This window comes from Jaculus jaculus, chromosome 11 (genome assembly GCF_020740685.1).
Source record: "Jaculus jaculus isolate mJacJac1 chromosome 11, mJacJac1.mat.Y.cur, whole genome shotgun sequence".
In the NCBI taxonomy this organism is placed as follows: domain Eukaryota; kingdom Metazoa; phylum Chordata; class Mammalia; order Rodentia; family Dipodidae; genus Jaculus; species Jaculus jaculus.
In genome coordinates this window covers 60,727,814-60,740,355 of record NC_059112.1, presented here as the reverse complement: position 1 = coordinate 60,740,355, position 12,542 = coordinate 60,727,814, and the positions used below count along the sequence as shown (strand labels likewise).

General features: G+C 46.4%; 1 protein-coding gene across 1 annotated transcript in view; it reads left to right on the top strand.

Moving 5' to 3' along the window:
- Window positions 1-12,542, top strand: part of Sorcs2 (sortilin related VPS10 domain containing receptor 2) — a 478,299-nt gene that overhangs the window by 381,145 nt on the left and 84,612 nt on the right. The window contains exon 4 of the mRNA XM_004655993.2: window positions 5,577-5,741. Coding sequence (XP_004656050.2) covers window positions 5,577-5,741 — 165 coding nt within the window. The remainder of the gene's footprint in view (window positions 1-5,576; window positions 5,742-12,542) is intronic.

Below are 12,542 nucleotides of genomic sequence, written 5' to 3'. Positions count from 1 at the left end.
TGACATGTTAGGTGATGCACCGGGAAGCAGTTATGACTCTGTTGTGGAGGGCCTCCTGGAGGAGGTGGCCTCTGAAGGGAGTCTCTGTGTACAGGAACCTGCTCAGCAAGCAGATGCAAGCGAAGGCACTGCCCTTCGGCCCAGGCTGACTGGTGCTGTGCTCTCTACAGGCAAGGCTTTCGTGGGGTGGGATATGCAAGGACAGTCTTCCAGGTTTGTTGGTGTAGCCTGTACGTTTGTGCTAAGGACATTTTTGGAGGCAGCTATTTTAGTTTAATCACATCTGGACCCATGTCATAGTGGAAATTCAAGGTGGGATTCTGAACCTTCAGCAGGAGAGCTGGTGGCGGAACAGAGTGGGGGATGATCTTAGCCGAGCTGTGTGTGCCCACAGGGAAGAGCACAGTCCCGACCCTGCAGAGTGTGAACACTCAGCACTGAGCAGAAACACAAGAGTCCAGTGTGGCTGACACGGCAGCCTGGGATGAGGAGGTGAGGCAGGGCAGGCTCCTAACCCTGCCTGCCCTTGAGTGCCCTTTGCCACCAACCTGAAGCACCTTCCCTTACGACGGCAGTCAAATCTCCGTCCATTCGCTCAAGGCCCAACTGGGTGGCCTTCCTCCAGGAAGCTGCCTTCTTATTCCTCTCTGTCCTGCCCCTGGAAGAAGTTGTTCTCTTCGGCTCTTGCAAAGCCCCAGCAGAGCTCAGGACTTGCAAAGAGCATAAGGTTCAGCCATGGAAGAATGAACGAATGATTGAGACTTCACTGATCTGTGAAACTTGGAGCAGTGAAGAGGAATAAGTGAATGAGACTCTCTGGCTGTTGCCCTCTAGGCTACTTGCATATTCGTGAAGATGTATTCCTCCCAAAGAGAAAAAGCAAACACAGGACCCCAGAGGGAGTCAGCTGGGAGGTGGAGCTGTCCAATCTCTTATCCATATCCTATTTCCCTTATCCATCCAGCTCCGAATCACTTGCACGCAGGCCTGTACCAAGCCAGGTGCCTTTAAGCCCAGCACTCAGGAGGCAGAGGTAGGAGGAGTGCTATGAATTTAAGGCTACCCTAAGACTACATAGTGAATTCCAGGTTAGCCTGAGCTAGAGTGAGACCATACCTTGGAAAAAAAGAAAAAGAAAGAAAGGAGTTACCCAGGTCAGCCAGGAGGTATGAAGCAAGCAGCAGCAGAGTCTGCATGAGGACATCATGAACCCAAGTCATGGGCACAGTTCTTTAAGGAGGCCTGTTTGGACCCCGTAGGTGCAGGCCCTGCAGAGCCAAGTGTTGGATGAGCCAGAGATGGAGGGATTGCTGGGTGGTTTGTGTTGATTTTTTCATTGTCCAGGGGACCCATGTGTAGTGTGGACTGTTTAGACCAAGACAATGGGATGTGTCATAGGGACATGGGAGGAGCAAGCTGAAAGTTCCCAAGCACTCCAGCCAAATGCTTTGAGCAAAACAGTGAATTATGACTCCAAGTATGAAATAAATATTCATGAACCCGAGTGATATAAATGAATGATTAAGTGATGGCTGGGGAGGAGAAGCAAACTTCTGGTGCAGAATTCCAGGAAATTGTTGCTGTTGCACCATCAGGGAGGCAAAGCATAAAGACGACAGTGGGGACAGAAGAAAGGAGCAAGTCACAATGAAGGGTCCAGGCAAGTGCCACCTGCCAGCCAGGGTACTGACTCCAGTGTCACATCCCAAGGACAAATCCCCATAGAGGTACCCCCTTGCAGGATTCCTGACAAGTGAGCACACTGTACTATTACCATCAAAGTGAAGGGTGCTCGAGAACTGTCCCTGACAAGAGGAGCCAAAGAGATGTAATGGTTAGTCACATGGTGTCCAGGATGGGGTCCTGAGACAGAGATGGTGAAGCTGATCACAACTGAACACAGTGAGGCATTCAGACCACATTAATAGGCCTGCGTTGGTGCCCTGATTATGGTAGGTGCACCATAACAGCAGGACAGGAGCAAAGACTGCTACCATGTATAGATGCCCCCTCTGTACCATTTTCACATCTGTCTATGAGTCAGACACCATCCCAAATAAAGAGTGCTTAAAACCAGGCATCATTCTTCACTATGTGATCATTGTACACTCGCACATCACTGGCAGAGTGTCATGTGCTTCCATTTAACTTGGTCACTGTACCATGTGGAGGAAGTGTCCCTCCCTGGGATTTCATACCCTGATTTTGGCAGACTCGCGTACACTCTGTGCCCTGGCCTTCCTTTTTCAGCCCTTCCCCATGTTTCCCTGGCTCTGCACTGGGAGGCACATCTCAGAGGATATATCTCTGTCCCCATTGCAGGGGACCTTCTGCAGGCCTCTGTGGAACAGGGACCGAGGACTTCATGCTAGAGGAGGCTAATTAATGCTCCCAGAAGCTCATTAAATTTCCCTGGAAAGAAAGCAGATCAGATTACCATCTGCTCACTCTGTGCAGTACAGTGATCCCCGGTGCAGATGCTTAATGGTCTTCTAGAGATAAACACCCTACCCCGCCCCCATCCATGCATAGCTTTCTCAGTGCACACCCTTCCGAAGGCCATGTGCACCTCAGCTGAGCCAGTTGCACCAGTGTCTGTCCAACTCCAGATGCACCCGAGTGACCCTCCTGCCTTGGTGCCCTACAGAACATACCAAGAGCTGACTGCAGTCACCTGCTCAGGCCCTGATCTTAGCCTTTTCTGAAGGGCTCTTGTGACTTCGCAGTCTTCTTCCCCCCTCCATGTCTCAGTTTGTGCATCAATGAAGCAGAGATAGTAATAGTATCAGGAGAATTCCCTTTCAGAGTTCTATGACGACCACACCCAAGATAGCCATTCATTAAATGTTCATAGGTGTCTGGTACCATGAGAAGAGGCTAGGAACATTGTTTACCCCACTTGACAAATAAGGTAACTTATTTAGTAAGGCACATATAGAATTGGACAGGGATATTGAGGCTGGATGTGTATCTCCAAGTACACAGTGTTTATTTAATCACTCCTTCCTTCTCTCCCTCCTTCCTTTATTTTTTATTTGTTTGTTTGTTTATTCATTTTCTCGTTCAGTAAACACGTGGATTCCCAGCCTGCATCAGGCACTGGGCCCTGCAAGGATGGGGACAGGAGACCAGAAGGGGTTAAACTCTACACGTGGCCTTGTCCTAACAGGATGGTAGTTACAAAGAGGATGGAGTGGCTGGGTCCCCTGCAGCAGGTCACCCAGCCTGGCCTGGGTGAGGGAGGCCTGCTTGAGGATCGGAGGCTTTGAAATGTCCAAATGAGAACTGAGAAGGAGCCAGAGGGCTGGATGGGAGAGTGGCTACAAATAAGTGAGGACCACACTGACTGGAGACCACATGCAGCTGAGAGGCAAGGAGGAACCTGGAAGGGATGAGGGTGCCCTGATGGATCCCTGGCACCACAAAGCCAGAAGCTGTTGTGATTTCCACTCAGGGGGTCTTTGATAAGGTGGGGTGCAGTGGTGAGCTATCCACTACCCTATTCAGAGTCTTGCTCGCTGGTGTCACAGTCATAGTTCCCCAGGGCACTCTTTCAGCCTGTGGGCCTCCTGTTACCTCAGATGCTCCACTGTGATGTATGGTATGCACATGTCAAGGAGAGATGTGGCCATCCCCACATGACCAAGCTGCCGGAGCCTCCCAAATGACCCTCTCCTGTGAGCCTCTTGGAGATCCATCTCCAGTGGAGCCAAATGGATGCTGTGGAAGTATAAACCAGGTGGTCTTCTCCTCATACCCTGGCAGAGCTCCCCCAGAGCAAAGCATGTGTCCTGTGGCCACTTAACCAAGTTTTGCATGGGGGCTGGGATAGCATGAGCTTCTCTCAAGGTGGAGGCTGGACATCCATGCCAGGGTGTGGCAGGGTCTACTCTTTTTAGAAGCTCAGGGGACAGTCATCTTCCAGTGCTGCATGACCATGCCCACGGGGACAAGTGACATATAGGTGAATCCCTCATTCATTCTTCTCAGATTCACCATTTCTCTGCATCCCCGCCCCCCCCATTTCTAGTAAGCACATTATCATTAGACTTAAGGCTACCTTGAGTCCAGAATGTCCTCATCTGGAGGTCCTCCACCTCAAGATCAAGGAATCTGTTTCTAAGTACGGTCACTGTCCTGAGTGTCCTGTTAGAAACATAGACAGATGTGTTTGCATTTTCTACAATGTCAGAATGTTTTGAATAGCAATAAAATCACAAGGTACATTGGTTTTGTTAGTAGCAATTTGCCAAGTAAGTAGTCTTGAGTCCCTTGATAGCTGGCTGAGGCAAACACAGGCTCTTTTATTCCAGTCTTGACTACTACTATTAACTTGCAGATAACATGTTACACATCACAGAGCAAACATTTATATGTGTGTGTGTGTTGGGGGGGGGGTGTTACAGAATGACCACAATTGGTTAAAGAGGGCACAGAGCATTCAAGGAGTTTCAGAGAGGCCAGACAGGCAGAAGAGAAATGGACAAGGAGGCAAAGATTGTCTTCTGTGGTAATAAAAGACCTACTGCAGAATCAGGGCAGGGTCAGAGTTGAGCTGAGCAGATCATGGAGGATGTAGAGGCCAAGGGCTGGACTGGGTCCAGATGCATGAATGGGTGACAGCTTCAGATGCACAAACAGGTGTGCATGAGATAGTGATTTAAGTAAACCATGTCAGCAGCTTGGACTAAGCCCAGCTGAAATCCCTGAGACACTCAGGAGTTCTCTGCCTCTTGGTCCCTTGATGCACACACCAGGTCTAGTGACAAGTCAATGGGGTACCCTCCTCTTTAAGGGCCCAGATGGGGGAGTTGCACCCTTGCCTCCATCTATTATGTTTGATTTTCCTTATATGATTTGAATACACCCATGTACTCAAATGTTCCAGGTCTACTCTGATCAATGTATAGTGTGACACACTTTCTACTTCTAAAAATAAGTTAATCAGATAGTGGCTTGTGGATGGTGCCAGAAATGTCTGCCAAGATACAGTCATCCTCTATCCTCAAAACGGAGTCAAATACTGCTTATTAAATGGAGTTCTTCAGGCCAAGGCACTGTTAGAAAGACCACTGTCTTCCACAATATGGAGTCACTTAGGACAAGGCATAGCCTGATCTCAGTAGTCATTCTCAGGCATGGGGATTAACATGGGACACATTATTTCAGGGGACACAGTCCACCAGCTGCAGTCCCCCTCACTTTCTAGAACTTGATCTTGTCCTCTCCCTTCAGCACTTCTGGCCACTGCCCTCTTGGGTCAGTGCCATTTTTTCAGGCAGGTTGTCACACCCTTCCCGCCACTCCCTGTACTGCTTTGCCCCCTCAAGGGCATTGGTTGTCCCTGAAGCCCTAGTTCAGAACTGAGGGCTACTATATTCACCTGCCTCAGTTCCCCCTGCCCAGAAGATCCTCCTCAAGGGTGAAGAATAGAGCTTCAGCTGGCCAGGGACCTTCCATGAATGAGTGGAATGGCTGTGGTCAGAGCTGAGTGACAAGGGAACATCAGTGTGTTGAGCGGGCATCCCAACCCCAGCAATGGCTGGCTTGGACCTCACACCCACTTTGTGTTTCAGATCATCCTAGTGAGTTCTTCGCTTGGTGACCGAGAGCAGAGCCTCTTCCTGAGCACGGATGAGGGTGCCACATTCCAGAAGCATCCTGTCCCCTTCCTCGTGGAGACCCTCCTCTTCCACCCCAAGGAGGCGGACAAGGTCCTCGCCTATACCAAGGATAGCAAGGTAAAAGAACGGGGATCACATTGTCCAATCAGATTTTATGTTAAGATGGAAGCAGCCTTTCCCACTAGAGGGACTCAGAACTTCAGGCTGGTGCAAGGGGAGTCAATATTGTTCTTGAAGTCAATGTGTAGCCAGCAGTGAGAGTGTCATCGCCTAGCAGGGGTGAATGACAATGAAGGGCATGGGGTCCTTGGTAAGATCCTACATAACTCTGGGTTCCTTGTCTTCTGTCTCCGTCCTCCCTTGCCTAATGCTAGGAGTGCAGGGACTGAACTATAGCTGGAAGACTGAATCATGGTTGGTCTTCTGCAGCCACAGTGGCTCATGACCACAGACTTGGAGGCTTAAAATGTTCTCTCACATCCCTAGAAAGCAGAGTAACAAGTCAGTGTCCTTGCCTTTCTGGTTCTGGTGGCTGCTGTGCTGCTGTGTGTTTTGGCTTGTGGCTACAATCACTCCAGTGAAGCCTGGCCATGTCTCTACACCCATCTTCACAATCTGCATTGCATGTGTGCCTGGGTACATGGGTGTGAAACCACCCCACAGCCCATCTTTTTCATGAACACACAGTGACTGCACGTCATGCACATGAGACAATCTAAGAGTATCTGCACACCCTGTCAAGCACCTCTAGAAAGCCCTCTTTGGCCATATAAGGGAATAGTCACAGTCTAAGCATCCAGATATGGCCATCTTGTAGGGACATACACTTGAACCATGCTGTATCATGGGCATGGGAAAGGTCTCAGGAAGAGGGCCAGCCTGACAACAGTAATGCAGCCCCTGCTGCACTGTGGCTGACAGTCAGGGAGGAGAGCAGAGGAAGATCCTCAGTGCTGCTCCTCCTGTAATGGGGTGCTCAAGATCCAGGAGAGTCCTTGAACCCCAAACCCTATGTGTGTTTCTAATTTTAATCAAAAATTGAATTTTAAAAGACCAAGAAGAATAATTATTAAGTTATTATATTTACTGAGGGAAGCACAGAGCCAAGGAAAGGCACCCACATGGCTAGAGATCCCACATGGAGGGCCTGGAAAAACTGTGGGAAGAAGAGAGAAAAGAAAAAAACAAGTTTGAAGAGCTCCTGCCATGTGGGGAGCTGGAGGAGATAAAGAACCCATGTGAGAGTAAAGACTAGGGGGTTTCCCCTTGGCTCAGTCTGGTTGGGCCTGAGTCGAGCCCAGACCTAGCTGAGGGAAAACTCACCCTCAGCTGGAACTTCCCAAGTGGTCAGGCAGCTCCAAGATGGTGCCCTCCCTCCCAAAAGTATTTATAGCCTTATACTCCAGCTCAGGTGAACCACAGAGACAGTTGATTGGTGAGGGCTAGGAGCTGTCTCAGAAAGAGGCTAGCCAAGTTCTAGGGGCTGTACTTGACCAACTATAATGTTTAATCAAAGACCTCCCTCCCAAGAGGGGCCTAGGTTGCTTGTAGATAAACAGGTCTAGGTAAGAGATAAGTACAGACCTTTTTTACTTTCAGGGACCCAGTCACCCTAACTATCTACTCCCGCTCACTCTTGCCCTCCAGTCTCCTCTCCTACTTCTCTAGGGTATGCCCAGCCAGAGGTCAGAGCCAGGGAAGCCAGTACTCTAGTCAGCCCCCAGTGCCTGGGAGGGGCGATGCCAGCTATAAGAGAGGGAGGAGAGAGAGGGCCAGTGTGGGGCTGAATGGCAATAGTTGCTTTCTAGTTAGCAATCTTACCCACGCAAAGCCCAGCTAGTGTGAGCTCACATCCTGCTGGGGTCCCGTGTGTCTTCCTTAGCATTGATGCGCAACTGTGTGTCTGTGCTACTCTCTGACCATCCTGTGCATCCCCCACAAGGCCTGTATTTGATTTCTTTCACCATTAAACCTCAGGAACTCGGCTGAAAATATATGTGAGGTGGATGGATGCATGGATGGGTGGGGTGACAGATAGATGCATGGGTGGGGCGCTAGGGGGTGAGAAGTAGGTGGGTGAATAAATTAATGGATGGTGGCTGATTAAATGGATGGATGACAGATTTCTGCCGATGTCAGCCAGGTCAGAGCTTCAGGTGGAGATCTGTGGTGGTGAACCCGGCCGTCTCCAGGGCCTGGCCTTCGGGCTACTGTCTGCCCTGTGGCTGGCTGGCTGCTCCCAGCCCCTTCCCTCAGAGCCTGGTGCATTTCTGGGTATTAATAGCACTACTTAGCCTTCTATGTAATTAGACCAAAGCACAATCACGACAAGTTATTTTCCCGCAGAAACTGACTGCATTGCAATTGCTGTTTAATTTATGGTGCCCTGAAAAATTAATGGAGCTGAAATCTTAGTTATTTTCCTTGCTTCTCTTCTGTGACACAGGAAAGAAAAAGAACAAAAAAAAAGGCTTAGTTGCAGCTCTAAACTGAATGAGGGATTTGGAGAAATTAGTAAGAATGGCATTGGGGTTTGGTTTGGCTTTGGGAGGGGGACGTGACGGATTCCCAGCGTTCTGTGATGCCCACGGAGCTGGGTGGTGTGGCAGAGCAACGGCAGCTCTGGGCTTCACAAATCTGCTCTCTACATAGGCATCTCGGGTAGCAGCTGAGTGACACGTGGCCCCAAGGCCCTGAGGTTCAGGAATGGGCACTGGGAACTGGCCTGAGTCCTTCGGTGACTGGGGCACTGTGGGCTTTCTTAGGATCCCCGAGATCTGGCTCCTGGCTACTGGGGTTTAGGCCTCCAATGGTTCTTGTCATGTAACACGGACAGAGAAAACACGCAGCAGCATTTCCAGGTTCTCTTTGACCCCACTGACACACCATTGATCTGACAGAATCACATAGGATGCCCATAATGGCCAGGAATGCTTGTATGTGCAAGATGTGCAGATTCACACAGACCAAAGCTCTCTGCCTCCCTGCTTCGCACCCCTTTCCCTCTCTTCTCAGGTGCAGGCCCTTGCTGCTCTGGCAGAACACCACCTTTGGGCTGCTCTGTGCTTCCCTCTGCTCCTCCCTTGCTGCGTCCCTATGATTTGGGGCATTTCAAGGTACCTTCCCACAGCCTACACAGGCTTCCTGGATGACACCCCACATGTATTCCTTCCAAGACTTAGTAAACTCATGAGGATCCTGGGATCTGGCTCTGTGGGACCTCTGGCTTAGGACCCATCAGCCTGAGTCCTTGAACCCCAGACAGAAATAAACCTGGTTTTTTATTTCTCAATTTTTATTAACATTTTCTATGATTATAAAAAGTATTCCATGGTAATACCCTCTCCCCCTCACTTTCCCCTTTGAAATTCCATTCTCCATCACATTCCCTCCCCATCTCAATCAGTCTCTCTTTTATTTTAATGTCATGGTCTTTTTCTCCTCTTATGATGATCTTGTATAGGTAGTGTCAGGCACTATAAAGTCATGGATATCCAGGCCATTTTATGTCTGGAGGGAGCACGTTGTATGGAATCCTATCCTTCCTTTGGCTTTTACATTCTTTTCCGCCACCTCTTCTGAATTAGACCCTGAGCCTTGGAAAGTGTGATCGAGATGTTACTCAGTACTCCAGCCACCTCTTTCCAGCACTATGATACCTTCTGAGTCATCCCAAAGTCACTGCCATCTGAAAAGAGAAGATTCTCTACCCAAAGTGAGAATAGCGTTAATATAAGGGTATAAATATTAAGAGAAGTGCTTACTGGGTAGTTTGATAAGCATACTATATACATTTTTCCAGACATCAGCAGATGTTACACCCCTAGGGCTCATAACTACCCCTGTTTTAAGTTTTCAGTATCAGGGATGTGTTTTCCCCCATGGAACAGGCCTCCAGTCCAATTGGAGGGCAGTTGGTTTCCACCATGACAGATATGCCAGTATTGCACCCATTGGCTCATTTGGCCTGGATGGCCAATTATAAGGCTTGCAGTGTCCACTGTTGAGTATCTTCACTGGTGGTATCTCTTTCTTCCATTGAACTGCATGTAGAATGGCTTCTTCCAACTTTCTGTCAGATGGTCTACATGGAGGAGGTTATCAGCACAGTTCCAGCAGGATTTCTCAGTGGCCTTGCAGCCCAAATATGTGGAGTCTTCAGCAATAGGGTCTTACCATGTATTCCTGGTGGGAAACCAATGGCCTCGGCAATGGCCTGTAATGTTTTGGGGGCATCAGGGACCTCCGTGGCCAACAACTCACTGGAGGTATCCCATCCCTGGCACTGAAAATTTTCTAACAATGATCTATGGCTCCTGAGTGTTCTATTGTCCAAAACCGGAGGATTCCACATGATTTATTTGTATCCTCTTAGATTTTGATTAGCACTTCCTCCACCTTTCCTTTACTCAATCTCTTCCCCTGACTTCACTTTGGACCTTTTCACCCCTGTTAATCTATTCTTCTACTTACATATATACAATGCCAACCTATTAAGTACCCTCCTCCCTTCCTTTCTCTTCCCTTTATATCTCCTTTTTAACTTACTGGCCTCTTCTACTGAGTTTTTTCCTTCTCACACAGAAGCCCAGTCATCTGTAGCTAGCATCCACGTATGAGGGAGAACATGCAACACTACATATTTGCTTTTATGCCAGTACCATGCTGTTTTTGTTGCTAAGGCTTTGTAGAACAGGTTAAAATCAGATATGGTGATACCTCCCGACTTACTTTTGTTGCTCAGTATTATTTTAGATAATCGTGGTTTTTTGTGATTCCAAATGAATTTTTGGATTGTTTTTTCTGTTTCTGTGAAGAATGCCTTTGGAATTTTGATGTGGATGCATTAAATGTGTAGATTGCTTTTGGTAACATTGCCATTTTCACAATATTGATTCTTCCCATCCAGGAGCAAGGAATGTTTTTCCATTTCCTAGTGTCTTCTGCAACTTCTCCTTTGAGTGTTTTATAGTTTTCAATGTAGAGATCCTTTACTTCCTTGGTTAGGCTTATTCCAAGGTACTTTATTTTCTTTGATGCAATTGTGAAAGGGGGTGATTCTCTGATTTCATCCTCTGTATGTTTGTTTTTAGCATATGGCAATGCTACTGATTTCTGTGTATTTATTTTGTGTCCTGCTACATGGCTGTAGGTGTTTATCAGCTCTAACAGTCTTTAGGGTCCTTTATATATAAAATCATGTCATCTGCAAATAATAATAATTTGATCTCTTCCTTTCCATTTTGTATCCCTTTTATGTGTGTCTCTTGCCTTATTGCTATGGCTAAGACTTCCAGCACTATATTAAATGAAAGTGGGGACAATGGACACCCTTGTCTTGTTCCTGATTTTAGTGAGAAAGATTCCAGTTTTTCCCCATTTAGTAATCTGTTGGCTGTAGGCTTGTCATAAATAGCCTTTATTATATTGAGATATGTTCCTTCTCTTCCTAGTCTCTGTAGAACTTTTATCATGAAGGGATGTTGGATCTTATCAAATGCTTTCTCTGTGTCTAATGAGATGATCATATGATTTTCGTCCTTCAGTCCATTTATATAATGTATTACATTTATTGATCTGTGTATGTTGAACCATCCCTGCATCTCTGGGATAAAGCCTACTTGGTCAGAGTGAATGATCTTTCTGATATATCCTTGTATTCTGTTTGCTAATTTTTTGAGAATTTTTGCATCTATGCTCATAAGGGATATTGGTCTGTAATTTTCTTTTTTTTTGTTCTATCTTTGCCTGGTTTTGGTATCAGAGTGATGCTGGCTTCATAGAAGGAATTTGGTAGGATTCCTTCTTTTTCTATTTTATGGAAAAGCTTAAGAAGCAATTGTGTTAGTTCTTCCCTGACTGGTAAAATTCAGCAGTGAATCCATCTGGGCCTGGGCTTCTTTTAGTTGGGAGATTTTTAATAACTGTTTGGATTTCCATGCTTGTTATAGGTCTATTTAAGTGATTAATCTCATCTTGATTTAATTTAGGTAGGTCACATAAATCAAGGAAATCATCCATTTCCTTCAGATTTTCATACTTTGTGGAGTATATGCTTTTATAGTATGTCCCTATGATTTTTTGAATTTCTCTGGCATCTGTTGTGATGTTACCTTTTCCATCTCTAGTTTTATTAATTTGTGTCTCTTCTCTCTTGGATTTTTTTTTGTTTCTATTTCATTAATTTCTGCCCTAATCTTTATTATTTCTTCCCATCTACTGATTTTTGATTTGCCTTGTTCTTTTCCAAGGCTTTAAGGTGAAGCATTAGGTCATTTACCTGCAACTTTTCTAATTTCTTAATATAGGCACTTAAGGCTATAAATTTACCTCTTAGGACTGCCTTCATTGTTTCCCAGAGATTTTGATATGTTGTGTTCTCAATATAGTTTGACCCTATAAATTTTTTGATTTCCTTTTTGATTTCTTCATTGACCCATTCATCATTTAGTAGTATGTTGTTTAATTTCCATGATTTTGTCTATGCTCTATAGCCTTTCTTGCTATTGATTTGTAGTTTGATTGCATTGTGGTCAGATAGAATGCAGGGAATTATTTCAATTTTCCTGAATTTGTTAAGATTTGCTTTGTGTCCTAATATATGGTCTATTTTAGAGAATGTTCCATGTGCTGCTGAAAAGAATGTATATTCTGTAGCATTTGGATGAAATGTCCTGTAGATATCTGTTAGATCCATTCCTTCTATGACCTTATTTAGTTCAGATGCCTCTCTGTTTATTTTTTTCTGGGATGACCTGGCAATTAATGAGAGTGGGGTGTTGAAGTCACCCACTACCACTGTGTTTGGTGTTATCTGTGACCTTAGTTCTAATAGTGTTTGTTTGATGAATTTGGGGGCCCCATGTTAGGTGTATATATGTTTAGAATTGTAATGTCCTCCTATTGGAGGGTGCCTTT